The sequence below is a fragment of the Myxine glutinosa genome, chromosome 5, assembly GCF_964187855.1.
Source record: "Myxine glutinosa chromosome 5, kmMyxGlut1.1, whole genome shotgun sequence".
NCBI classification, from domain to species: Eukaryota; Metazoa; Chordata; class Myxini; order Myxiniformes; family Myxinidae; genus Myxine; species Myxine glutinosa.
Window position 1 is genome coordinate 23,145,779 of NC_136265.1, and position 26,008 is coordinate 23,171,786.

General features: G+C 46.4%; 2 protein-coding genes across 5 annotated transcripts in view; one reads left to right on the forward strand and one right to left on the reverse strand.

Annotated features, from left to right (window-relative positions):
• Nucleotides 1–4,156: 4,156 nt before the first annotated feature.
• On the forward strand, nucleotides 4,157–10,179 carry LOC137427851 (actin, cytoplasmic 2). The gene is made up of 6 exons (XM_068117626.2): nucleotides 4,157–4,601; nucleotides 7,794–7,924; nucleotides 8,021–8,260; nucleotides 8,860–9,298; nucleotides 9,397–9,578; nucleotides 9,687–10,179. The coding sequence occupies exons 2-6, from the start codon at nucleotides 7,802–7,804 to the stop codon at nucleotides 9,828–9,830; spliced, it is 1,128 nt and encodes a 375-aa protein (XP_067973727.1). The 5' UTR covers nucleotides 4,157–4,601; nucleotides 7,794–7,801; the 3' UTR covers nucleotides 9,831–10,179.
• Nucleotides 10,180–19,510: 9,331 nt separating this feature from the next.
• The window catches only part of SLC29A4 (solute carrier family 29 member 4), a 30,588-nt gene continuing 24,090 nt past the window's right edge, over nucleotides 19,511–26,008 (reverse strand). For all 4 annotated transcript variants that reach the window (XM_068117624.2, XM_068117623.2, XM_078777706.1 and 1 more), the window contains 4 exons: nucleotides 24,284–24,377; nucleotides 22,183–22,370; nucleotides 21,845–22,085; nucleotides 19,511–19,781 (listed from right to left, as the gene is read on the reverse strand). In XM_068117624.2, the coding sequence (XP_067973725.2) occupies nucleotides 19,642–19,781; nucleotides 21,845–22,085; nucleotides 22,183–22,370; nucleotides 24,284–24,377 (663 nt within the window). In that variant the 3' untranslated portion in view covers nucleotides 19,511–19,641. The remainder of the gene's footprint in view (nucleotides 19,782–21,844; nucleotides 22,086–22,182; nucleotides 22,371–24,283; nucleotides 24,378–26,008) is intronic.

Here is a 26,008-nt window from a genome sequence, read left to right on the forward strand (position 1 = left end):
GGGGTCGAAGGCAAGGGGGTCTACCGAGGGTCAAAGTGGGCCCAGGTTTGAGCCCCCCAAAGTAGGTACAGTATTTGCTTTTTCCTTTGAACCTGAGCAAGGAGTCTCCTGACATAAACATAAACATGGAGTCTCCTGACATGAACATAAACATGGAGTCTCCTGACATTAACCTGAACATGAATCCTCCTGACATGAACCGAAACATGGAGTCTCCTGACATGAACATAAACATGGAGTCTCCTGACATTAACCTGAACATGAATCCTCCTGACATGAACATAAACATGGAGTCTCCTGACATGAACCTGAACATGAATCCTCCTGACATGAACATAAACATGGAGTCTCCTGACATGAACCTGAACATGAATCCTCCTGACATGAACATAAACATGGAGTCTCCTGACATGAACCTGAACATGAATCCTCCTGACATGAACATAAACATGGAGTCTCCTGACATGAACCGAAACATGGAGTCTCCTGACATGAACATAAACATGGAGTCTCCTGACATTAACCTGAACATGAATCCTCCTGACATGAACCGAAACATGGATCCTCCTGACATGAACCGAAACATGGATCCTCCTGACATGAACCGAAACATGGAGTCTCCTGACATGAACATAAACATGGAGTCTCCTGACATGAACCTGAACATGAATCCTCCTGACATGAACCGAAACATGGATCCTCCTGACATGAACCGAAACATTGAGTCTCCTGACATGAACATAAACATGGAGTCTCCTGACATTAACCTGAACATGAATCCTCCTGACATGAACCGAAACATGGATCCTCCTGACATGAACCGAAACATGGATCCTACTGACATGAACCGAAACATGGAGTCTCCTGACATGAACATAAACATGGAGTCTCCTGACATGAACCTGAACATGAATCCTCCTGACATGAACCGAAACATGGATCCTCCTGACATGAACCGAAACATGGAGTCTCCTGACATGAACATAAACATGGAGTCTCCTGACATTAACCTGAACATGAATCCTCCTGACATGAACCTAAACATGGAGCCTCCTGACATGAACCGAAACATGGATCCTCCTGACATGAACCTAAACATGGAGTCTCCTGACATGAACCGAAACATGGATCCTCCTGACATAAACCTAAACATGGAGTCTCCTGACATAAACCTAAACATGGAGCCTCCTGACATGAACCGAAACATGGATCCTCCTGACATGAACCTAAACATGGAGCCTCCTGACATGAACCTAAACATGGAGTCTCCTGACATTAACCTGAACATGAATCCTCCTGACATAAACCTAAACATGGAGCCTCCTGACATGAACCTAAACATGGAGCCTCCTGACATGACCCAAAACATGGAGCCTCCTGACATGAACCAAAACATGGATCCTCCTGACATGAACCTAAACATGGAGCCTCCTGACATGAACCTAAACATGGAGCCTCCTGACATGAACCGAAACATGGATCCTCCTGACATGAACCTAAACAAGGAACCTCCTGGCAAGACCCGAAACATGGAGCCTTCTGACATGAACCTAAACATGGAGCCTCCTGACATGAACCTACACATGGAGCCTCCTGACATGAACATAAACATGGATCCTCCTGACATAAACCTAAACAAGGAGCCTCCTGACATGAACCTAAACATGGAGCCTCCTGACATGAACCTAAACATGGAGCTTCCTGACATGAACCTACACATGGAGCCTTCTGACATGAACCTAAACAAGGAGCCTCCTGACATGAACCTAAACATGGAGCCTCCTGACATGAACCTAAACAAGGAGCCTCCTGACATGACCCTAAACATGGAGCCTCCTGACTTGAACCTAAACATGGAGCCTCCTGACATGAACCTACACATGGAGCCTTCTGACATGACCCGAAACATGGAGCCTCCTGACATGAACCTAAACATGGATCCTCCTTACATAAACCTAAACAAGGAGCCTACTGACATGAACCTAAACATGGAGCCTCCTGACATGAACCTAAACATGGATCCTCCTGACATGAACCTAAACATGGAGCCTTCTGACATGACCCGAAACATGGAGCCTCCTGACATGAGCCTAAACTTGGAGCCTTCTGACATGACCCGAAACATGGAGCCTCCTGACATAAACCTAAACATGGATCCTCCTGACATAAACCTAAACATGGATCCTCCTGACATAAACCTAAACAAGGATCCTCCTGACATAAACCGAAACATGGATCCTCCTGACATAAACCTAAACATGGATCCTCCTGACATAAACCTAAACATGGAGCCTTCTGACATGAACATAAATATGGAGCCTTCTGACATGAACCTAAACATGGAGCCTTCTGACATGAACATAAACATGGAGCCTTCTGACATGACCCGAAACATGGAGCCTTCTGACATGAACCTAAACATTGAGCCTCCTGACATGAACCTACACATGGAGCCTCCTGACATGAACATAAACATGGAGCCTTCTGACATGACCCGAAACATGGAGCCTTCTGACATGAACCTACACATGGAGCCTCCTGACATGAACATAAACATGGAGCCTACTGACATGAACCTAAACATGGAGCCTCCTGACATGAACCTAAACATGGATCCTCCTGACATGAACATAAACAAGGAGCCTCCTGACAAGACCCGAAACATGGAGCCTTCTGACATGAACCTAAACATGGAGCCTTCTGACATGATCCTAAACAAGGAGCCGCCTGACAAGACCCGAAACATGGAGCCTTCTGACATGAACCTAAACATGGAGCCTCCTGACATGAACCTAAACATGGAGCCTTCTGACATGATCCTAAACAAGGAGCCTCCTGACAAGACCCGAAACATGGAGCCTTCTGACATGAACCTAAACATGGAGCCTCCTGACATGAACCTAAACATGGAGCCTCCTGACAAGACCCGAAACATGGAGCCTTCTGACATGAACCTAAACAAGGAGCCTCCTGACAAGACCCGAAACATGGAGCCTTCTGACATGAACCTAAACATGGAGCCTCCTGATATGAACTGAGTCAAGGAGCCTCCTGACAGGAACCTAAACAAGGAGCCTTCTGACATGAACCTAAACATGGAGCCTCCTGACATGAACCTAAACATGGAGCCTCCTGATATGAACTGAGACAAGGAGCCTCCTGACAGGAACCTAAACAAGGAGCCTCCTGACAGGAACCTAAACATGGAGCCTCCTGACAGGAACCTAAACATGGAGCCTCCTGATATGAACCTAAACAAGGAGCCTTCTAACCTGTACCTGAGGAAGGCGTGTTCTCTTGAGCCACGTGGAGCCGAACGTTCCCATCTTAATCTTCCACGTTTAATATCGACATTTCCCATCCAGGTTGTTCCAGCAAATCCACGGACATGGAGCGCACACGGACACGGAGCGCACACGGACACGGAGCGCACACGCACACGGACACGGAGCGCACGCGGACACGGAGCACACACGGACACGGAGTCCACACGGACACGGAGCGCACACTGACACGGAGCGCACACTGACACGGAGCGCACAGCGCACACGGACACGGAGCGCACACGGACACGGAGCGCACACGGACAAGGAGCGCACGCGGACACGGAGCGCACACGGACACGGAGCGCACACGGACACGGAGTCCACGCGGACACGGAGCGCACACGGACACGGAGCGCACACGGACACGGAGTCCACACGGACACGGAGCGCACACGGACACGGAGCGCACACGGACAGGACAGTAAAGTGGTTTTTCTTTTCCATATAAGTCGATTATCCAAGAATTCGAGTCCATCTAACGTTTGCACCTTTTATCACCTTTTTCCATCTGTTAAACGAGTGGTTTAAATACTTTGTAACTCTTCAAAGCCGCACAGGGGACAGGGAACGGTGTGCACTCCATTTCCGTGACGTCGTTGCACTATGACGTCATTTGCGAAGCATCAATAAGATGAGTGTTTTATCCGTTTGGTTGTTGCAATGTTTTTGTGTTCAGCTGAACTGTTGTGGATTAATTATATTCCGAGCGCGAAGTGGGGTTTGTGGGGAAGGGGCGGCCGGAATACCCCGCTCCTTTTCCCGGTTCCCTGTCACGTGGCAATAAATTGTCACGACATTCCGGGTTGAGCGACCGATGCTCCGTGGACCGCCCCCTCCCAATTTTGAAAATGTTGGCTTCATCCTTGTTTGGGAGGGAAAGCTACCGTATATGGGGGGAAGGAAAGCAGACAGCTTCGAGTTGGGGGTGGGGGTCAATGACGAGGAGATCTCGGCTGGGGATGAGAAGGTGGTGGGTGGGAGTCTGGGAGCACGAGGGGAGCGGTTTGGGTGGAGCCGGGGAGGGCGGGGCATCCTAACAGACCCGCAGAGTGGCGTGCGGGGGCGGAGTCGTGCAGAGGCTGCTCGTGAGCCAATCAGCGTGCGCCGTTCAGAAGCGTTTCCTAATAGGGAGCGAATAACGGGCCGCGGGCGCGGCTCTACATAAAGGGGCGGAGTTAGCTCACTTACATCGAATGTTCTAGTGAGACCGTGAGGAGCATCCGCAGCGCCACAGACATCTTCGGTTCATCTCTTCACGGGTCGACGCACGAACGGGTGGGTCTCGTCCTGTGGTGATTTATTTCTGTGGCGCCATAATTTTTCTGTATGTTTCGTCTTTTGTAAAAAAAAAGAAAAATGTATATTTTTAATTCCTGTAATTTTATCGCAATTGTGGCGATTTTTTTTCTCATGAACCTTTGTTCGTGACACGTGGTGTCGTTTTGTGGTAACGAATTGCGATCCTGAGAGAATCACCTCGGGGATGCTGAGGGAATGGATGTCGCATTGCGTTAATCATAATGGGGTTTTATTGGACGTTCTTTGTGGGGGTTGCTGGGTCGGTCCGTCCGTCGTCTGCTTTGTAATGGATTCGTGACTGGAAGTGGAAGCTGCTGTCCTTGTCTGAATAATTGAATTCGTCGGCGATGTCCATCAGCATTTTTTTTTGTACATTTTAAATGGTTATTCGTGCGATGTATGATTTACACTTTTTTTTTTTTTTTAAGTGTTAACCTTTCTTTGTAAATGTGGGTTGTGAGGGCTTGAGGTGATACTGGTGAGTATATGATCTGCGACTTGTAGCGAAATACGGATTATACGGTGCAACGTGCAAGGGTCAAAATGTTCTCTGCTGTTGGGGCGGCCAATCAGAATAGGCGATCGCTGGCTTTGCCCAAATTTGGTAATGGTGGGCGTGGTCGAGACGGGCGTGGTGACTGCGCGCTCCGTTCGCGATCCAAAGCCAAAAGATGCCAAATAAAGTAAAATCTCGGCTTTGTTTGCATTTATTTATTTTTTTGCCAAAGTGGTTATAAAAAAATAATTCCTTAACGCCTCATTCCCTCCTTGATTGATTCATTTTATTTAGAGTGGATGTTGGCATATTGTGGGATAGGTTTTGGGATACTTAGGGGGTTTTTATTATGACTTTTGCTTATAATATGTGGAAATTGCCCCATTTCTTTCCACTCCCTCATATTACCACCTCTATACACCCCACTATCAGTACCAGCAGTGCGTACATAATAAATATACAGGGCGTTTGCATTTATTTATTTTTGCCAAAGTGGTTATAAAAAAATCGATTTAAACGCCCTCATTCCCTCGATACGTTTTATTTAGAAATTAGAGTTGATGGCATATTGAGGGAGGGGTGGATAGGTTTTGGGATACTTGGGGGGGGGGGGGGGGGGGGTTATTATGACTTTTGCTTATAATATGTGGAAATTGCCCCATTTCTTTCCACTCCCTCATGTTACCATCTCTATACAACCCACCACTAGGGAAGGGAAGCCCTCCCCCTTCCCCCTTCCTCCCCTTCCCCCTTCCCCCTTCCTCCCCTCCCCCTCTTCTGCCTCCCCTCCCCCCTCCCCCCTCACATCCTCCCCCTCCCACTGCTCTCCCATCCCATCCCTCCCCTCCTCCCTCCCCCTCCCCCTCTTCTCCCCTCCCCTTCCCCCTCTTCTCCCCTCCCCTTCCCCCTCTTCTCTTCTCCCCTCCCCTCCCCCTCTTCTCTTCTCCCCTCCCCTTCCCCCTCTTCTCTTCTCCCCTCCCCTTCCCCCTCTTCTCTTCTCCCCTCCCCTTCCCCCTCTTCTCTTCTCCCCTCCCCTTCCCCCTCTTCTCTTCTCCCCTCCCCTTCCCCCTCTTCTCTTCTCCCCTCCCCTTCCCCCTCTTCTCTTCTCCCCTCCCCTTCCCCCTCTTCTCTTCTCCCCTCCCCTTCCCCCTCTTCTCTTCTCCCCTCCCCTTCCCCCTCTTCTCTTCTCCCCTCCCCTTCCCCCTCTTCTCTTCTCCCCTCCCCTTCCCCCTCTTCTCTTCTCCCCTCCCCTTCCCCCTCTTCTCTTCTCCCCTCCCCTTCCCCCTCTTCTCTTCTCCCCTCCCCTTCCCCCTCTTCTCTTCTCCCCTCCCCTTCCCCCTCTTCTCTTCTCCCCTCCCCTTCCCCCTCTTCTCTTCTCCCCTCCCCTTCCCCCTCTTCTCTTCTCCCCTCCCCTTCCCCCTCTTCTCTTCTCCCCTCCCCTTCCCCCTCTTCTCTTCTCCCCTCCCCTTCCCCCTCTTCTCTTCTCCCCTCCCCTTCCCCCTCTTCTCTTCTCCCCTCCCCTTCCCCCTCTTCTCTTCTCCCCTCCCCTTCCCCCTCTTCTCTTCTCCCCTCCCCTTCCCCCTCTTCTCTTCTCCCCTCCCCTTCCCCCTCTTCTCTTCTCCCCTCCCCTTCCCCCTCTTCTCTTCTCCCCTCCCCTTCCCCCTCTTCTCTTCTCCCCTCCCCTTCCCCCTCTTCTCTTCTCCCCTCCCCTTCCCCCTCTTCTCTTCTCCCCTCCCCTTCCCCCTCTTCTCTTCTCCCCTCCCCTTCCCCCTCTTCTCTTCTCCCCTCCCCTTCCCCCTCTTCTCTTCTCCCCTCCCCTTCCCCCTCTTCTCTTCTCCTTCCTCCTCCCCTCCCCCGCCCGGCAATGCCGGGTACTTCTGCTAGTATAGAATAATAATGATTAGATGTTATATATATATAATTTTTAGCCCATGTTATATATATAATAATAATTAGATGTCATGCTATATATAATTTAACGCCAGGGGGGTTGACTCAGCCTGTCATCCCTCCGAGGTCGGCAAATTGAGTACCAGTTAGCTGGCAATTCCCTGTTTATCGTAAAAAGGCGACAAACAGGGTTGGTGGCAGGAAGGGCATCCGGCCGTAAAACATTGCTTCAAAAAGGGGACCAACAAAAACAACCACGGTCCCCGAAAAGGCCAACCCCCCGCTTGCGGGGAAAAATGGCCTCTAAACGGTGGTTTTTATACACCCCACCACCACTACTATCAGTACCAGCAGTGCATACATAATAAATATACAGGGCGTTTGCATTTATTTTTGCCAAAGTGGTTATTTTTTATTTTTTTAATTTAAGGCCTCATTCCCCCCTCGATACATTTTATTTCGAGTCTGTTGGCATATTGAGGGGGGTCGATACGTTTTGGGATACTTAAGGGGGTTTTATTATGACTTTTGCTTATAAATATGTGGAAATTGCCCCATTTCTTCTCTCCACTCCCTGTTGTATTACCATCTCTACACCATCAGTGCGTACATAATAAATATACAGGGCTTGACCTCTCATAGCTCAATATGCTTTAACCAACATTGTTAGCGTGACCGAGCTACTAGTTATGAAGTCTCCGTGCCCAGTATTGAATGCCAAGTTATTTGATTTTGTTCCATTGACCTTTGACCCTTTCCCTCCCACCATGCTTTCGTTCCAGACATCACAATGGAAGACGAAATTGCCGCGCTGGTTGTAGACAACGGCTCTGGAATGTGCAAGGCGGGATTTGCTGGCGACGATGCTCCTCGCGCAGTCTTTCCCTCCATTGTGGGACGGCCCAGGCATCAGGTAATCATTTGACATCAATTTCCTTTGTTTGGAGACTTCTTTTTTTTGTCTATTTGCTCTCGTTGTGCGAAGCCTCGTCTCGTTCTTCCACCCCAGGGTGTCATGGTGGGAATGGGCCAGAAAGACAGCTATGTTGGAGACGAGGCTCAGAGCAAGCGTGGAATCCTCACCCTCAAGTACCCCATTGAGCACGGCATCGTGACCAACTGGGACGACATGGAGAAGATCTGGCACCACACCTTTTACAACGAGCTGCGTGTGGCCCCCGAGGAACACCCGGTGCTGCTGACCGAGGCTCCGCTCAACCCAAAGGCCAACCGAGAGAAGATGACCCAGGTAAGGATCGTGGCTTCTGAATCGTCGATGGGTTTCTTGAGGACCATCTTACTCGGTGAGGAAGTTTGTCTATGGAGGGGAACACGTCCCGTTAGCCGGGTGGGGGTGCGGGCCGTACCACAGATTGTTCTTGGGTTCTCGTTTTTAAAAATGGTTTCTTCCATGAGCTTCTCACCCAAAGCCTTTTGCCCTCCAGTGGCAGTTTTCATTCCAGAGCTCCGTCACTCCTCACCATGGTATTGTACCGTTACCTTGCTGTGCTGTGCCAATGGTGCATGTCGGTTCTGTGTTTATAATTTGACCATCGCTGTGCATGTGATGCAAGAACGTCTCGGCGTTGTTCTTCGTTGGGTTTTCTAATCCCACTCGATGATAAATTGGCATTTTTGTGCCGCTGACCCCAATTGGGTTTCTAATTGTACTGAGTATTGAAACGTTACTACCGGTTACTGGTCCTTTTACTCATTTGTTACTGGTTTTGACTAATTCATGGATTTTTTTTTCCCAGCATGCTTTGAGCTAACAAGCTTGGTCTCGACAGACTTGTAATGAAACTCAAATGTTGAATTGTACCCATTGTGTGCCGCCCTCCTCCTCAGATCATGTTTGAGACCTTCAACACTCCAGCCATGTACGTGGCCATCCAGGCCGTCCTGTCCCTGTACGCCTCCGGTCGTACCACGGGTATCGTGATGGACTCTGGCGACGGCGTTTCTCACACCGTGCCCATCTACGAGGGTTACGCTCTGCCCCACGCCATCCTGCGTCTCGACCTCGCCGGCCGAGATCTCACGGACTACCTCATGAAGATCCTGACCGAGCGTGGCTACTCGTTCACCACCACGGCGGAGCGCGAGATCGTGAGGGACATCAAGGAAAAGCTCTGCTACGTGGCGCTGGATTTCGAGCAGGAGATGCTTACGGCTGCTTCTTCTTCTTCGTTGGAGAAGAGCTATGAGCTTCCCGACGGCCAGGTCATCACCATTGGCAACGAGCGATTCCGCTGTCCTGAAGCCCTCTTCCAGCCATCGTTCCTTGGTAACCACATAATAACCTGAATCTTTCGGGCAAACTGGAATCTTTCTTCTGGGTGTTTAAACCCATGCCATGTCCTCCTTTTGTACCGTTTCTATCAGGCATGGAGTCCGTGGGGTTGCACGAGACGACGTTCAATTCCATCATGAAGTGCGACGTCGATATCCGTAAGGACCTGTACGCCAACACCGTCCTCTCCGGAGGTACCACCATGTACCCGGGCATTGCGGACCGCATGCAGAAGGAGATCGTGGCCCTGGCACCCAGCACGATGAAGATCAAGGTTGGTGAAACGTCGCCCGCCATCGGTCGCCGTATATTGTAAGGGGAAAGCGAGCTCGCCGTCCGTTATTTTTGCGGCCTGGAAATCTGACGTTTGTGTTGTCCGCAGATCATCGCTCCCCCAGAGCGCAAGTACTCGGTCTGGATCGGCGGCTCCATCCTCGCATCACTGTCCACCTTCCAGCAGATGTGGATCAGCAAGCAAGAGTACGACGAATCTGGCCCATCGATCGTTCACCGGAAATGCTTCTAGGTAGACGTGTATGAGGGGGTAGGGAAATTGAATTTGCTATCGACACCCACCAGTTGTTGGCAACGCCGTGTATTCACCATTACGTAGTTGTAGTCACGGCCCGCTTGCCTATGGCTGCCGTTAAAACCAACTTTGCCAACTTTTTTGCTTCCAAGGTAGCATCGGTTTGGTGCTCGGTTAGTGAACTTTGAACTGTTTGTGCTGTTTTTGGAGTTGAAGGCATATGTTGCTGTATCATAAACTGTGCTGCCCTTGACACCAGTTTCACTTCCTGTCAGATGTGAAAACTTTCCTGCCCTTTCATTCTGTATCCACTCGGTTGGAATTGCCAATAAACTGCTCTTGCTAAGATGACTTCGCAGTGTTTGAGAGAGCGGAGGGAGGGGTTAATAAATGTGCACACAAACAGGTCAAATAACTAATGTAATGTTTCAGGCGGTATATAAGACACTGCATCAATAGCAGGAAACATCTCTTACGACCTTTAATTTAATTTAAATTGAATTGAATCCCAGGTTAACTAGAACACAAATAATCTTGTCGCTTTACAAAACGTTCAGTATAACCACTTCAACAAAATATGGTATTTTACATCTTTACCATTTTGTATGAACTGTTCCACACCCTCCGTGTTTTGGAAATAAAAATTAATTTTCTCTGAACCCGAGTTTGAAATACACTCCAACAGGTAGAGAGAAGCCAGGTTCACTTCCTTATGCAAAGTGTAGCAGAGAATGGTGATCCAGGTTTACTTATGCAATCCGATCCTGCATGTTGTGTATGAATTCAACAACATGCATTTTAAGGCCATTTTCCCTGCTAGAGCGGGGGTTAGCCTTGCGGTCCCCATGACAATCTTCTCCATTTTTCCCTATTTTCTGCATCTCTCCTTGTTAACCCCCTTGCCCGCGTTTCTTCTTCCACCATCTTTAGCCAAGTCTTTCTCGGTCTTCCCCATCCTCTACTTCCTTCTACATTCATTTCCATCGTTCTTCTCAACCAGTCACTTTCATCCTTTAACACATGACCAAACCATCTCAACCTGTTCCTCTTCACAGCATCAATCACAGGCTCTATTCCCATCTTTTGCAATTCATCATTTGTCTTCCTCTCTCAACGATACTCCGCACATCCGTCAAACCATTCGCCTTTCCAGCCGTTGTTGCTGCTCTACGTTCATTACCCATGTCTCGCTCCCATAAATCATAACGCTTCTCACACATGCAGCATACACCTTTCCCTTCAGCTTCAACGACACACCCCTCATCAGCACGCCACTCAGTTCCCGAAACTTCTTCCATGCACATCTCACTCGAGCAACCGTTGCCGAGTCTGATCCACCTTCTCCATTCAGCATGTCTCCGAGGTAGCAAAATGTTTTCACACCTTCCAGCTTCACGCCGTCCAAGATCCAACTCAACATTTCCTCCATCTGCAGCTCCCTCTGTGCACACCTTACATTTGAATGTAGCTGCCACACTGGTTAATGACCCTCTCAGACCACTACATTTTTGATGAACCCACTCAGCCCACATTGTACATTCAATGGAATTCACTCCGACACCCTTCCTGCACACAGCACAGGGCGCCACTTCCCAGTTCTTTCCACCTCACCACATGCTTTACCACCTGCCATCACCTTCGTTTTTCCGATATTCACCTTCAGACCTTTTGTCTCCATACATTCCTTCCACTTGTTCATCTTTTCCTTCAGTCCATCCATACTTTCCGCAATCAACACCAGATCTGCATACAACAACTCCCACGGTAAACCCTCCTTTACGTTCTGAGCCAGCACCTCCATCACAGCTACAAATAGTAGTGGACTTAGTACCGACCCCTGATGCACTCCCACCTTCACCTCAAACTCACCACTGTTCCCATCCTTCGTCCTTACAGCTGTGCGTGCTCTTTTGTGCATTGCCATCACTACTCTGATCAATCATTCCTCCACTCCCAACTTCCTCAATGCCCATGTCACTAATTCACATCGAACCCTATCGAATGTTTTCTCCAGATCAACAAACCCAAGAAACAACTTCTTCCTCTTCTCCATGTACTTCTGCAACTGCCTCAATAAAGAGCACGTCTGTCGTTCCTCTTCCTGGCATAAATCCAAACTGCATTTCGTCAATCTTCACTTTCTTCCTTGTCTTCCCCAACACCCTTTCCAATACCTTCATTCCATGCTCCAATAACTTTATCGCTCGATACGAGCCACACTCCAGAGGGTCACCTTTGCCCTTGTATAGAGGGACGAGGGTACTCAGTTCCCAATCCACTGGAATGTGGCCTTCTTTCACCACCAGATTACAGATGTCTGTCATTCTCTTCACACCCCAACTTCCTGCTGCCTTCAACATGTCTCCCACAACTCCCGTCGGCCCTCCCGCTTTTCTACTCTTCATTGCTTTTATCGCTTCCTCAACTTCCTTCTTCGTTATCTTCTCTGCCGGTCCTAAAACTGGGTTACTCTCCATGTTGCCATCCCATTCATTCTGTGCATTCAACAGTATTTCCATATTTCTCTTCCATCTTCCTTTAATTCCATCTGGGTCCACAACGATTTGTCCCACTTCATCCTTGAAAGGCGTCGGGGCCTAGTTTGCACCAACCGGAGCTGTTTTCAGATGACGTGCTGATGTCCTTGGACTTCGCTCCGGGCCGACGTGGTGTGGTGCTGACCGGGCCACTGCAGTCGTGGTGCTGATGCCGCCCCCCCATCCCCCAGAATTTCCATGTTTTAAGCGTTTCCCGGTGTGTACCCCGGTTTAGAATAGGTACACCGTATCCCTGCGTTGTGTCAGAGGTGACTAAGAGGGTTGGCGTCAGGAAGGGCATCCGGCCATAAAAACATTTCCCTAAAAAGAGAACCATGTCCAGTGTGTGACAAGGATTTAATTGATTCGATTTTGGTAACAATCCTGATCTGGATACAAGAATTTTTGTGATTCTAAACCTTTGAGAGATGGGGCCAAAATGATAATATAGCATGGCATTTAAAAAAGTTATGGACGAGTTTTATGACGAAACTTGGTGTATGAGGTGGTTAGACGACTAAACTTGGTGGATGAGTTGGTCAGACGACTAAACTTGGTGGATGAGTTGGTTAGACGAGTAAACTTGGTGGATGAGTTGGTTAGATGACTAAACTTGGTGGATGAGTTGGTTAGACGACTAAACTTGGTGGATGAGTTGGTTATATGACTAAACTTGGTGGATGAGTTGGTTAGACGACTAAACTTGGTGGATGAGTTGGTTCGATGACTAAACTTGGTGGATGAGTTGGTTCGATGACTAAACTTGGTGGATGAGTTGGTTATATGACTAAACTTGGTGGATGAGTTGGTTAGACGACTAAACTTGGTGGATGAGTTGGTTCGATGACTAAACTTGGTGGATGAGTTGGTTAGATGACTAAACTTGGTGGATGAGTTGGTTATATTGTTACAGACACGACTTTGATGTTAAAGTGGGCCGAGCGGAATGGCCGTCGTGTCCGCACAAATTACCCGACTATACTCGACGTTGACGAAGTCGCGCGATGCTGGCTCAATAAGAAAAAGAAGACACCCGGCTGGGTTATAATGACACAATACGACACCAGGGGTTCAGTTCTCAAGACCTCCGGAGGAGGTTATATTAAGGCGGAAGGTTAGATTACAACTACAAGAGGGACAGCATAGAAAGACAAGCACTTAGACACACTCTTATATTAACCCCAACAGACGACAGATAAACGGGACAAAATGCTGACTCACACAGGGATTGATGGAAAGGACAGGCGGGTAGCGATGGCTCCAGGTGCACCTGGGCTCAAAGGTCAGAATCGACTCGGTCCGGTCCAGAGATGCGGGGAGGTCGCAGCGCTCGGATGGCGTCTTGTCTGCTCAAGCTGGGTGCGCATCTGACGTCACAACCGGCGCGGGGCCGCGTATATCCGGCGGGGAGTGACACGCCCTCGGCTCGTTAGCTCCGCCCCAGATGGAATCGGCACGTTGCTTCTCATTGGGTGCGTGGGGGGGTTACTGGCTCCGCCCCTGACGAGGAGCTGACAGCCAGCCCCTTCGGGGTAACGCCGTGGAGCGCATGGTCATGGCGGGTAACCGAGCCGGTGTGAGGACGCACACTCCCCGCCCCTCTGTTGTTGTAGTCGTAGTTGTAGTTGTAATTGTTGTTGTAGTTGTTGTTATTGTTGTTGTTTGGGGAAGAAGATGGGAGGAGGTATGGGAAAGGTCCTAAACTCACTACTGATGCCATATAATCACATTCTGGTGCAACGAAGAGTCATAATTAATGGAAACGAGGCCTTAACTGACATAGATTAAGAATAACTAGGAAGATGTCCGAAAGTTGTCTACGTGTGGTGCGGTGGACCTGGGCACGACATTTAATGGGGGAATAAGGGGAAGGTCGGCTCTACTGATTGTTATTTACATGCAATGGGACTAGGGAATGGGGGATTGGGGAAAGTTGGGGAGTATTGGAGAAAATAGGGGAATATTTACAAGCGGATATGGAGGCCAAATTCCATATTCGCAACAATATGATGAAACTTGGTGGATGAGTTGGTTAGACGAATAAACTTGGTGGGTGAGTTGGTTATATGATGAAACTTGGTGGATGAGTTGGTTAGACGACTAAACTTGGTGGATGAGTTGGTTAGACGACTAACCTTGGTGGATGAGTTGGTGAGACGACTAAACTTGGTGGATGAGTTGGTTAGACGACTAAACTTGGTGGATGAGTTGGTGAGACGACTAAACTTGGTGGATGAGTTGGTTAGACGACTAAACTTGGTGGATGAGTTGGTTAGACGACGAAACTTGGTGGATGAGTTGGTTAGATGACTAAACTTGGTGGATGAGTTGGTGAGATGACTAAACTTGGTGGATGAGTTCGTTATATGATGAAACTTGGTGGATGAGTTGGTTGGACGACTAAACTTGGTGGGTGAGTTGGTTATATGATGAAACTTGGTGGATGAGATGGTTAGACGACTAAACTTGGTGGATGAGTTGGTTAGACGATTAACCTTGGTGGATGAGTTGGTGAGACGACTAAACTTGGTGGATGAGTTGGTTAGACGACTAAACTTGGTGGATGAGTTGGTGAGACGACTAAACTTGGTGGATGAGTTGGTTAGACGACTAAACTTGGTGGATGAGTTGGTTAGACGACTAAACTTGGTGGATGAGTTGGTTAGATGACTAAACTTGGTGGATGAGTTGGTTAGATGACTAAACTTGGTGGATGAGTTCGTTATATGATGAAACTTGGTGGATGAGTTGGTTGGACGACTAAACTTGGTGGGTGAGTTGGTTATATGATGAAACTTGGTGGATGAGTTGGTTAGATGACTAAACTTGGTGGATGAGTTGGTTAGATGACTAAACTTGGTGGATGAGTTGGTTAGGTGACTAAACTTGGTGGATGAGTTGGTTATATGATCAAACTTGGTGGATGAGTTGGTTCGATGACTAAACATGGTGGTGAGTTGGTTAGGTGACTAAACTTGGTGGATGAGTTGGTTATATGATCAAACTTGGTGGATGAGTTGGTTAGACGAATAAACTTGGTGGGTGAGTTGGTTATATGATGAAACTTGGTGGATGAGTTGGTTAGACGACTAAAATTGGTGGATGAGTTGGTTAGACGACTAACCTTGGTGGATGAGTTGGTGAGACGACTAAACTTGGTGGATGAGTTGGTTAGACGACTAAACTTGGTGGATGAGTTGGTGAGACGACTAAACTTGGTGGATGAGTTGGTTAGACGACTAAACTTGGTGGATGAGTTGTTTAGACGACTAAACTTGGTGGATGAGTTGGTTAGATGACTAAACTTGGTGGATGAGTTGGTTAGATGACTAAACTTGGTGGATGAGTTCGTTATATGATGAAACTTGGTGGATGAGTTGGTTGGACGACTAAACTTGGTGGGTGAGTTGGTTATATGATGAAACTTGGTGGATGAGTTGGTTAGATGACTAAACTTGGTGGATGAGTTGGTTAGATGACTAAACTTGGTGGATGAGTTGGTTAGGTGACTAAACTTGGTGGATGAGTTGGTTATATGATCAAACTTGGTGGATGAGTTGGTTCGATGACTAAACATGGTGGTGAGTTGGTTAGGTGACTAAACTTGGTGGATGAGTTGGTTATATGATCAAACTTGGTGGATGAGTTGGTTAGATGACTAAACTTGGTGGATGAGTTGGTTAGATGACTAAACTTGGTGGATGAGTTGGTTAGATGATTAAACTTGGTGGATGAGTTGGTTAGGTGACTAAACTTGGTGGATGAGTTGGTTAGGTGACTAAACTTGGTGGATGAGTTGGTGATATGATCAAACTTGGTGGATGAGTTGGTTCGATGACTAAACATGGTTGTGAGTTGGTTAGGTGACTAAACTTGGTGGATGAGTTGGTGATATGATCAAACTTGGTGGATGAGTTGGTTCGATGACTAAACATGGTTGTGAGTTGGTTAGGTGACTAAACTTGGTGGATGAGTTGGTTATATGATCAAACTTGGTGGATGAGTTGGTTAGATGACTAAACTTGGTGGATGAGTTGGTTAGATGACTAAACTTGGTGGATGAGTTGGTTAGATGATTAAACTTGGTGGATGAGTTGGTTATATGATCAAACTTGGTGGATGAGTTGGTTAGATGACTAAACTTGGTGGATGAGTTGGTTCGATGACTAAACTTGGTGGATGAGTTGGTTAGATGACTAAACTTGGTGGATGAGTTGGTTAGATGATTAAACTTGGTGGATGAGTTGGTTATATGATCAAACTTGGTGGATGAGTTGGTTAGATGACTAAACTTGGTGGATGAGTTGGTTCGATGACTAAACTTGGTGGATGAGTTGGTTAGATGACTAAACTTGATGGATCAGTTGGTTATATGATCAAACTTGGTGGATGAGTTGGTTAGATGACTAAACTTGGTGGATGAGTTGGTTATATGATCAAACTTGGTCGATGAGTTGGTTAGATGACTAAACTTGGTGGATGAGTTGGTTAGGTGACTAAACTTGGTGGATGAGTTGGTTATATGATCAAACTTGGTGGATGAGTTGGTTAGGTGACTAAACTTGGTGGATGGGTTGGTTAGGTGACTAAACTTGGTGGATGAGTTGGTTATAGGATCAAACTTGGTGGATGAGTTGGTTAGATGACTAAACTTGGTGGATGAGTTGGTTAGATGACTAAACTTGGTGGTGAGTTGGTTAGGTGACTAAACTTGGTGGATGAGTTGGTTATATGATCAAACTTGGTGGATGAGTTGGTTAGGTGACTAAACTTGGTGGATGAGTTGGTTAGATGACTAAACTTGGTGGATGAGTTGGTTAGATGATTAAACTTGGTGGATGAGTTGGTTATATGAGCAAAGTAGGTGGATGAGTTGGTTAGATGACTAAACTTGGTGGATGAGTTGGATCGATGACTAAACTTGGTGGATGAGTTGGTTAGATGACTAAACTTGATGGATCAGTTGGTTATATGATCAAACTTGGTGGATGAGTTGGTTAGATGACTAAACTTGGTGGATGAGTTGGTTAGGTGACTAAACTTGGTGGATGAGTTGGTTATATGATCAAACTTGGTCGATGAGTTGGTTAGATGACTAAACTTGGTGGATGAGTTGGTTCGGTGACTAAACTTGGTGGATGAGTTGGTTATATGATCAAACTTGGTGGATGAGTTGGTTAGGTGACTAAACTTGGTGGATGGGTTGGTTAGGTGACTAAACTTGGTGGATGAGTTGGTTATAGGATCAAACTTGGTGGATGAGTTGGTTAGATGACTAAACTTGGTGGATGAGTTGGTTAGATGACTAAACTTGGTGGTGAGTTGGTTAGGTGACTAAACTTGGTGGATGAGTTGGTTATATGATCAAACTTGGTGGATGAGTTGGTTAGGTGACTAAACTTGGTGGATGGGTTGGTTAGGTGACTAAACTTGGTGGATGGGTTGGTTATAAGATCAAACTTGGTGGATGAGTTGGTTGGATGACTAAACTTGGTGGATGAGTTGGTTATATGATCAAACTTGGTGGATGAGTTGGTTAGATGACTAAACTTGGTGGATGAGTTGGTTAGGTGACTAAACTTGGTGGATGAGTTGGTTATATGATCAAACTTGGTGGATGAGTTGGTTAAGTGACTAAACTTGGTGGATGGGTTGGTTATATGATGAAACTTGGTGGATGAGTTGGTTAGATGATTAAACTTGGTGGATGAGTTGGTTAGATGACTAAACTTGGTGGATGAGTTGGTTAGACGACTAAACTTGGTGGATGAGTTGGTTAGGTGACTAAACTTGGTGGATGAGTTGGTTCGACGACTAAACTTGGTGGATGAGTTGGTTAGGTGACTAAACTTGGTGGATGAGTTGGTTAGATGACTAAACTTGGTGGATGAGTTGGTTATATGATCAAACTTGGTGGATGAGTTGGTTAGATGACTAAACTTGGTGGATGAGTTGGTTAGATGACTAAACTTGGTGGATGAGTTGGTTCGATGACTAAACTTGGTGGATGAGCTGGTTAGATGACTAAACTTGGTGGATGAGTTGGTTGTATGATCAAACTTGGTGGATGAGTTGGTTAGATGACTAAACTTGGTGGATGAGTTGGTTATATGATGAAACTTGGTGGATGAGTTGGTTAGATGACTAAACTTGGTGGATGAGTTGGTTATATGATGAAACTTGGTGGATGAGTTGGTTAGATGACTAAACTTGGTGGATGAGTTGGTTAGATGACTAAACTTGGTGGATGAGTTGGTTAGATGACTAAACTTGGTGGATGAGTTGGTTATATGATGAAACTTGGTGGATGAGTTGGTTAGATGACTAAACTTGGTGGATGAGTTGGTTAGATGACTAAACTTGGTGGATGAGTTGGTTAGATGACTAAACTTGGTGGATGAGTTGGTTAGATGACTAAACTTGGTGGGTGAGCTGGTTAGATGACTAAACTTGGTGGATGAGTTGGTTATATGATCAAACTTGGTGGATGAGTTGGTTAGGTGACTAAACTTCGTGGATGAGTTGGTTATATGATCAAACTTGGTTGATGAGTTGGTTAGGTGACCAAACTTGGTGGATGAGTTGGTTATATGATCAAATTTGGTGGATGAGTTGGTTAGGTGACTAAACTTGGTGGATGAGTTGGTTATATGATCAAACTTGGTTGATGAGTTGGTTAGGTGACCAAACTTGGTGGATGAGTTGGTTATATGATCAAACTTGGTGGATGAGTTGGTTCGATGACTAAACTTGGTGGATGGGTTGGTTAGGTGACAAGAATGATTCGATTTTGATTCAGGTTCAGAATCATCTGTGTGCAGGCTGCTCATTTTGCCAACTTCAGAGGGATGATGGGCTAAGTCAACCCACCTGGTGTTAATTCAATGTCCTGACAGGGGCTTGATACAACCTTGCAATCTCAAACCAGCCACCTTTACCTTTGAGGCCACACCTGGCTTAAAATGAATTGTTAAACAAATCAGCTTTGTTCTCATGCATTTTATTTTTCTCCAAAAAGCAATGACGAGGTTCAAACATTTCCATGTTCTACAACGACCTGATGGATATTTATTTATTTTACTTTCATCACCAATGATTCCAACACCAAGCTCAAAAACAACCTTCGCTTGGACAAATAAACATCATTAAAATCGACCTTTTTATCTTTCTTTTCAACACATATACTTTTTTTTTAAATGCTCTATTAAGCTCCAACAGGTAAATTTAAGGCTCAGGTACTGTAAATCAAAGTGGCACAACCATGAATGTCATCAAAATGTGTTTCTTGTGAAAGTTCCGTTCTCCGTCGGGAAGCAAGATGGAGGTGCGGAGCGTGTAAAGCTGAACGTGCAGTACCCGAATGCTGAACCTGCGGCTAGGCCAGCCATGTAGGACACCGTCATGATGTTACCTGAGAGAGGGGGGGGGGGGGGCAATAATTAATGCTTATCCAAGGAAAATCGACATCGTACGTATGGAACATGGCAGATTCCTATATTTTGTCCAAGTTCATCCTGAGTGTGGAAAACCATTTTCGATCGATTCGTTGTACTAATTGTTTTTTAATGGAACGGAAACTGTGTCCACATCGAGGTAATAAAAGGTAGTGAAGATCCCCTTATGATGATGTCACAGCCGAATCTCACAGCAATGGGAGATCATTCACGTTCGAAACTTTCACTGAAAATCACATTCATCTTTCCACCAATCTCAGTGTAAACCAGAACGGCACTCGGTAGACGGCACACCTCCACCTGGCTGAACAGTTTATGTTTTTGTATCCACTGATAGGCCTGATCTGGATTCGGACCTGAACAAAAATCGAATCGGCTTGTTCTTACCAAACCAACTCTTCAGAAAAAGTTTCGTCATAACTCGTCCATAACTTTTTGAGATTTCCTGCTATGTATCGGTTTTGGCCCCATCCCCCAATGGTGAAGAATCACTTAAGAAATTCTAGTAGTCGGATCCGAATGCGGATCTTCACCAAAATGTAATCATTTCGTCCGACACATACACTACCTCTCTGCCAAATTTCGTCCGAATCCGTCCACAACGTTTTGAGATATGTTGTTCACAGACAAACAAACGGACAGGGGTGAAAACATAACCTCCATCCACCTTCGGTCGTGGAGATAACAACTACAAATTACACATCATTGTCCAGAACTCCACTGGCAGGGCGTGGTCTGGTGCAGCACGGATAAGGAGACGGCTTGGTCCATGAGTTATGGCTCCTTGCTGTGGTGAAGCGGGATGCTCCAGTACCGGGGAGGGTTCTGTTTAGTCTTCGAGACTCGCGAGGGGGGATAATGATACAGTGGCGGCAGCTAGTGTGCACGCGCACACACACACACACACACACACATACACACACACACACACACGTACATACACACACACACACGTACATAGACACACACACACACACACACACACATAAACACACACACACACACACACATACACACACACACACACGTACATACACACACACACACACATACACACACATAAACAAACACACACACACACACGTACATAGACACATACACACACACACGCATACATAGACAAACACACACACACGTACATAGACACATACACACACACACGCACACACACACACACACACACAACACACACACACACACACGTACATAGACACATACACACACACACGCATACATAAACAAACACACACACATAAAGAAACACACACACATAAAGAAACACACACACGTACATACACACATACACACACACACGCACACACACACACACACACACGTACATACACACACACACACGTACATAGACACATACACACACACACGCATACATAGACAAACACACACACACGTACATAGACACATACACACACACACGCACACACACACACACACAACACACACACACACACACACAAACACACACACACGTACATACACACACACACACACACACACACACATAAACAAACACACACACACACACACACGTACATATACACACACACACACACACACGTACATAGACACATACACACACACACACACGCACGATTTTCCTCAACATGGAAACGCGGAATGTTCTCTATCCTCACAAATATATGGAGCGAAGGGTGCCAATTGTACTTGTGACGTTATCAGGCTGAAGTGTCCCATTCGAGTCCTGCAAGCAGAGCGAGTTTAGCGAGATATCGGTTTCCATAAGACTAAAGGTGAAACATTTGGGATGGACCATGGGTATGGTATAGGAGATGTACGTATTGTCGACCTGTTGAACTGGTGTGGAATCCTGGGTTATGAAAAACACACCCTGAAGCCCCTTTAACAACACCTTGCCTAAGCCCCCCTGAAACCACAAACAATATTAGGGGATGGGGAACTCCAAGCTTTCTTTCAAAGCAATGAGATATTCCATTAGGAAGGGTAGGGACGGGATATCAGGTAAGGAGCAGAAGAATCCCACCTGCTAGTTCTCGTTGGCTTGAGGACACTCGTGTGGGCGCTTGAATCATGGGAACGCTGCTCAGGTAGCCATTAGTGAGGCCGAGGAGAGACGAGAAGGTGCAGGGCCAGGCTGGGTGGGACAGCGTGGGATCAGATCGTGGAAGAACGCAGAGAAGGAAGAGAGGAATCAGGACGAGGCGAGCGGCTGAGGAAGTCAGGAGGCAAGCAGGACCGTTGGGTCGGGGTCCGGCTGCGAGGATCTGCAGCAAACGGACAAGACAAAGAAACCGTGAGACGAACATGGAGAAACCCGAACAAACAAACAAGGTCATTCCACACAAACAAAACAGGAACCACCTTCCCAACAAGGTCCGATAGGTTGAAGATCGCCATCAGAGTGATTGGCAACCAATCGGCGGGAGCGCATCCACGAATCTCAGACGTGACACCGGGAAACAAACTCAGGGTGACGAGGCAGGTGAGGGAGAGGGTGAGGCCCAGCGGCCATAGCGAGCGTATCACGGAGCAGCGGGTCCTCACCATCGCTGAAGGAGGGGAACGGATGCGAGAAGACAATGTCATCCATGGATTTCGGCACTGTGACGTCATAATAGTGAGCAGGGTAGTTTGAAATGTAACATGGATGTCCATCCCATAACCGCCAGTTATTATCGCCCAGGATGAGTCCTCGAGAGAAAATATCAAGAGTACCGGTACTAATGTTGATCCTTCCTGAAGTAACTCAGGGTTTTCCAGCTCAAAATGTCTACTTTGGGGAATATACTGAGATCCTAATACGGACTGGCATACAACACAGCTGATTGGTCCACTCTAAAAAGGTGTGTGGTTAACACGTTTCCCCCAGACCACCGTTTCGTATACATTGTCGAGGCTCATGGAAGAACTGGAACATAGAACAGACCAGGACAAAACAGAACAAAAACAAGCGTTACGCCTAGGTCCCCCGTCGGTGAAGTGATGCGAGTTGACAAAGTGGAGGATGCAAGGCGGCCATCTTGGATTTTGACGTGGCGACCCAATTTTCAATAGCGTTCGTCCTTCTGCCGAGATACACCCACACACCAGATTAGAAGTTGGTACTTCGCTTATTTTTCAAGATATTCCGCTCACAAGGTTCAGACATACATGGCGGCGGCCATCTTGGATTTCGACGTGGGTTGCACCCACACACCAAATTCGAATGCGGTCCTTCGCTTACGCATGCACGTACGCACGCACGCATGCACGGACGGACAGACGGACGGAGGGGAAAACCATAGTCCCCCTTTCGCTCCGCGGTGCGACAGGGGACAATAACCGGAGAAAGGGGGGGGGGGAGGTTGAAGGGGGGTTAAGGAACACACCGACAAACTCATGGAAGAAAGCAGAGACATAGACGAAAAGGCAGTGAACTGTAGGTGGTGGCAGTCAGTAGAGAGCATACCTCCGCAGGTGAACACTTTACGTTTTGTATCCCAGAGTAATCCCAATACAGAATCACATTTAATCAAAATCATCCGTCCACAACTTTTTGAGATATCCTACTATTTATTGGTTTTAGCCCTATCTCCCAATGGTGAAGAAGCACTTAAAAAATTAAATAATTCTCATATCCGAATCCATATTCAGGTCTTCACCAAAATCGAATCTATTTGTCCTTGTCAGACACCCAACCTGTCCACCAAGTTTCGTCCAAATCCGTCCATAACGTTTTGAAATATCCTGCTATGTATCATTTTTGGCCGTATCTCCCAATGGTGAAGAATCACTTTAAAAATTCTAGTAGCCGGATCCGAATCCAGATCTTCACCAAAATCTAATCATTTCATCCGAGTCACATACGTTACATATCTGCCAAATTTCGTCCAAATCCGTCCACAACATTTTGAGATATCCTGCTATGTATCGTTTTTGGCCTGATCTCCCAATGGTGAAGAATCATGTAAAAAAAATTAAATAACTCTCATTATCCGAATCCATATTCAGATCTTCACCAAAATCGATTCTTCCTTGTCAGACACCCAACCTGTCCACCAAGTTTCGTCCAAATCCGTCCACACCTTTTTGAGATATCCTGCTATGTATCGTTTTTGGCCCGATCCCCCAATGGCGAAGAATCACTTAAAAAATTCTAGTAGCCGGATCCGAATCCAGATCTTCACCAAAATCTAAGCATGTCGTCCTAGTCACATACACTACCTCTCTGCCAAATTTCGTCCAAATCCGTCCACAACTTTTTGAGATATCTTGTTCACAAACAAGCGGACAAACAGACAGACAGACAGACAGACAGACAGACAGGGGTGAAAACATAACCTCCATCCACCTTTGGTGGTGGAGGTAAAAAGGGACAGAAGAACAAGATGAGAGATGGAGGTGGAATTGAGGAAGAGGTGGTAGGTGGAGGAAAAGAGGGAAGACCAGGGCAATGAGGAAAATGACAGGTGAGGTGTTTCACCGGCGAGGGTATGCAGGTTGCGACGACCGTGGCCCAGTGTACTGAGGAGGCAGTACGATGTAGTAGAAGTCACTGGCACCACATCCCAGCATTCCTAAGGACACATTGAAAATAGAGAGCAAAGTTCAGATTGAGAGCAAAAGTATTGACGAGAACATCTGGTGAAACTGCGCAAGTCTCACCGAGTGCACATTGTCATTTTTCCGAGGGTACAGGTAAACACAAGGTAAATGGTTTTGCAAAAACAAACGGTTTGTAATATTAACGGTGAACCAATGCTGCTGAAGATTTACGACCCTCCTATGCCGAGTCGCACCTAAACCGCATTCTTACCAGATCAGCATCACCAAGGAAAGTCCATTAGCATTACCTCCATCCAATTAATGCACAACCTTTTCAGGATAACCATTCAGCCCTTCAAGTTGGTGACGACAATAATAACATGAAAGAGCAATCAGAGATTGCAGACCCTTGCCAGGATGTTTTCAGTGATTTTTAAGGCTTTTGTGTTAAAAACAAATATCGCGGCCGAACCACGTAACCGATGACGTCATCATTATTTTTTTCTCCACCAATTTATCCCTAGATGATGCACAATAAATTTCAGCTTGATCGGATGAAGTTTTGTACTTGACGAATTATGATGTCATAATGGAGGCACCTATGACATCATCATTAGCATATTTTATTCCCCATGGAGAGCTCTTTACAATGAGTCATGTCTCAATTTTTTCCATGCAGCACTTTCAGAAATATAGAGGTGCAAAGTTTTTCGTTTTTTTCCCAAGATGGCGCCCATACCACGTGACCTATGACGTCTATTTTTATCATTAAAAAATGATACAGGTGGAGTTGCACCTATTGTGCAAATTTCCTGTACAGCAGACCAACGGTTGCAGAGAATATCAAATTTATTCTGTGCAGACAAACAAACAGACAGACAAACGGACCCATATGCAATACCCTCTCCTCCTGCGAGGGTAACTAGAGAGGTCATAGAACACATTACCCCACGCAGTCTTGAGAAAAAGGACACCGGAAGGGTCATTCAAACTCTTGCTCTGCATTTCCAAGCACAATCTCTATTTCCTATGAGCCGCCATTTTTTTCTGACTCTCGATAGTCCCCAACACAGAGTGTGAGCAGCAAATTTGATTGGTCGAGATGTGATGCAAAATGGCGTAATATTTTGTTCAAGTACTGCTAAATGAGAGATTTCTGAAAGTGTAAACAAGGTGATTTGTGTTCTGCAGTACTCAAGCATATAATTCAATTGAAATAAAAAAATTAATTCTGAAGTTTTAGAAAAACAAATCGGAAGTGTACCGCCATTGATACAGCGTCTTTTACACCACCTTATTTAACATGTTGCATTAGTTCTTTGTGCCAGTAAGTTTCCCTTTTTGGAATTATTTTCAGTTTTGTTTGACTTCCAGACAGGCAGACGGAATTACAAAAAAATTCTGGAAGTTTTAGAAAAACAAATCGGAAGTGTACCGCCATTGATACAGCGTCTTTTACGCCACCTTATTTAACATGTTACATTCGTTCTTTGTGCCAGTAAGTTTCCCTTTTTGGAATTATTTTCAATTTTGTTTGACTTCCAGACAGGCAGATGGAATTTTAAAAAAATTCTGAAGTTTTATATAAAAAATTCGGAAATGTACCGCCATTGATACAGCATCTTTTACACCACCTTATTTAACATGTTGCATTAATTCTTTG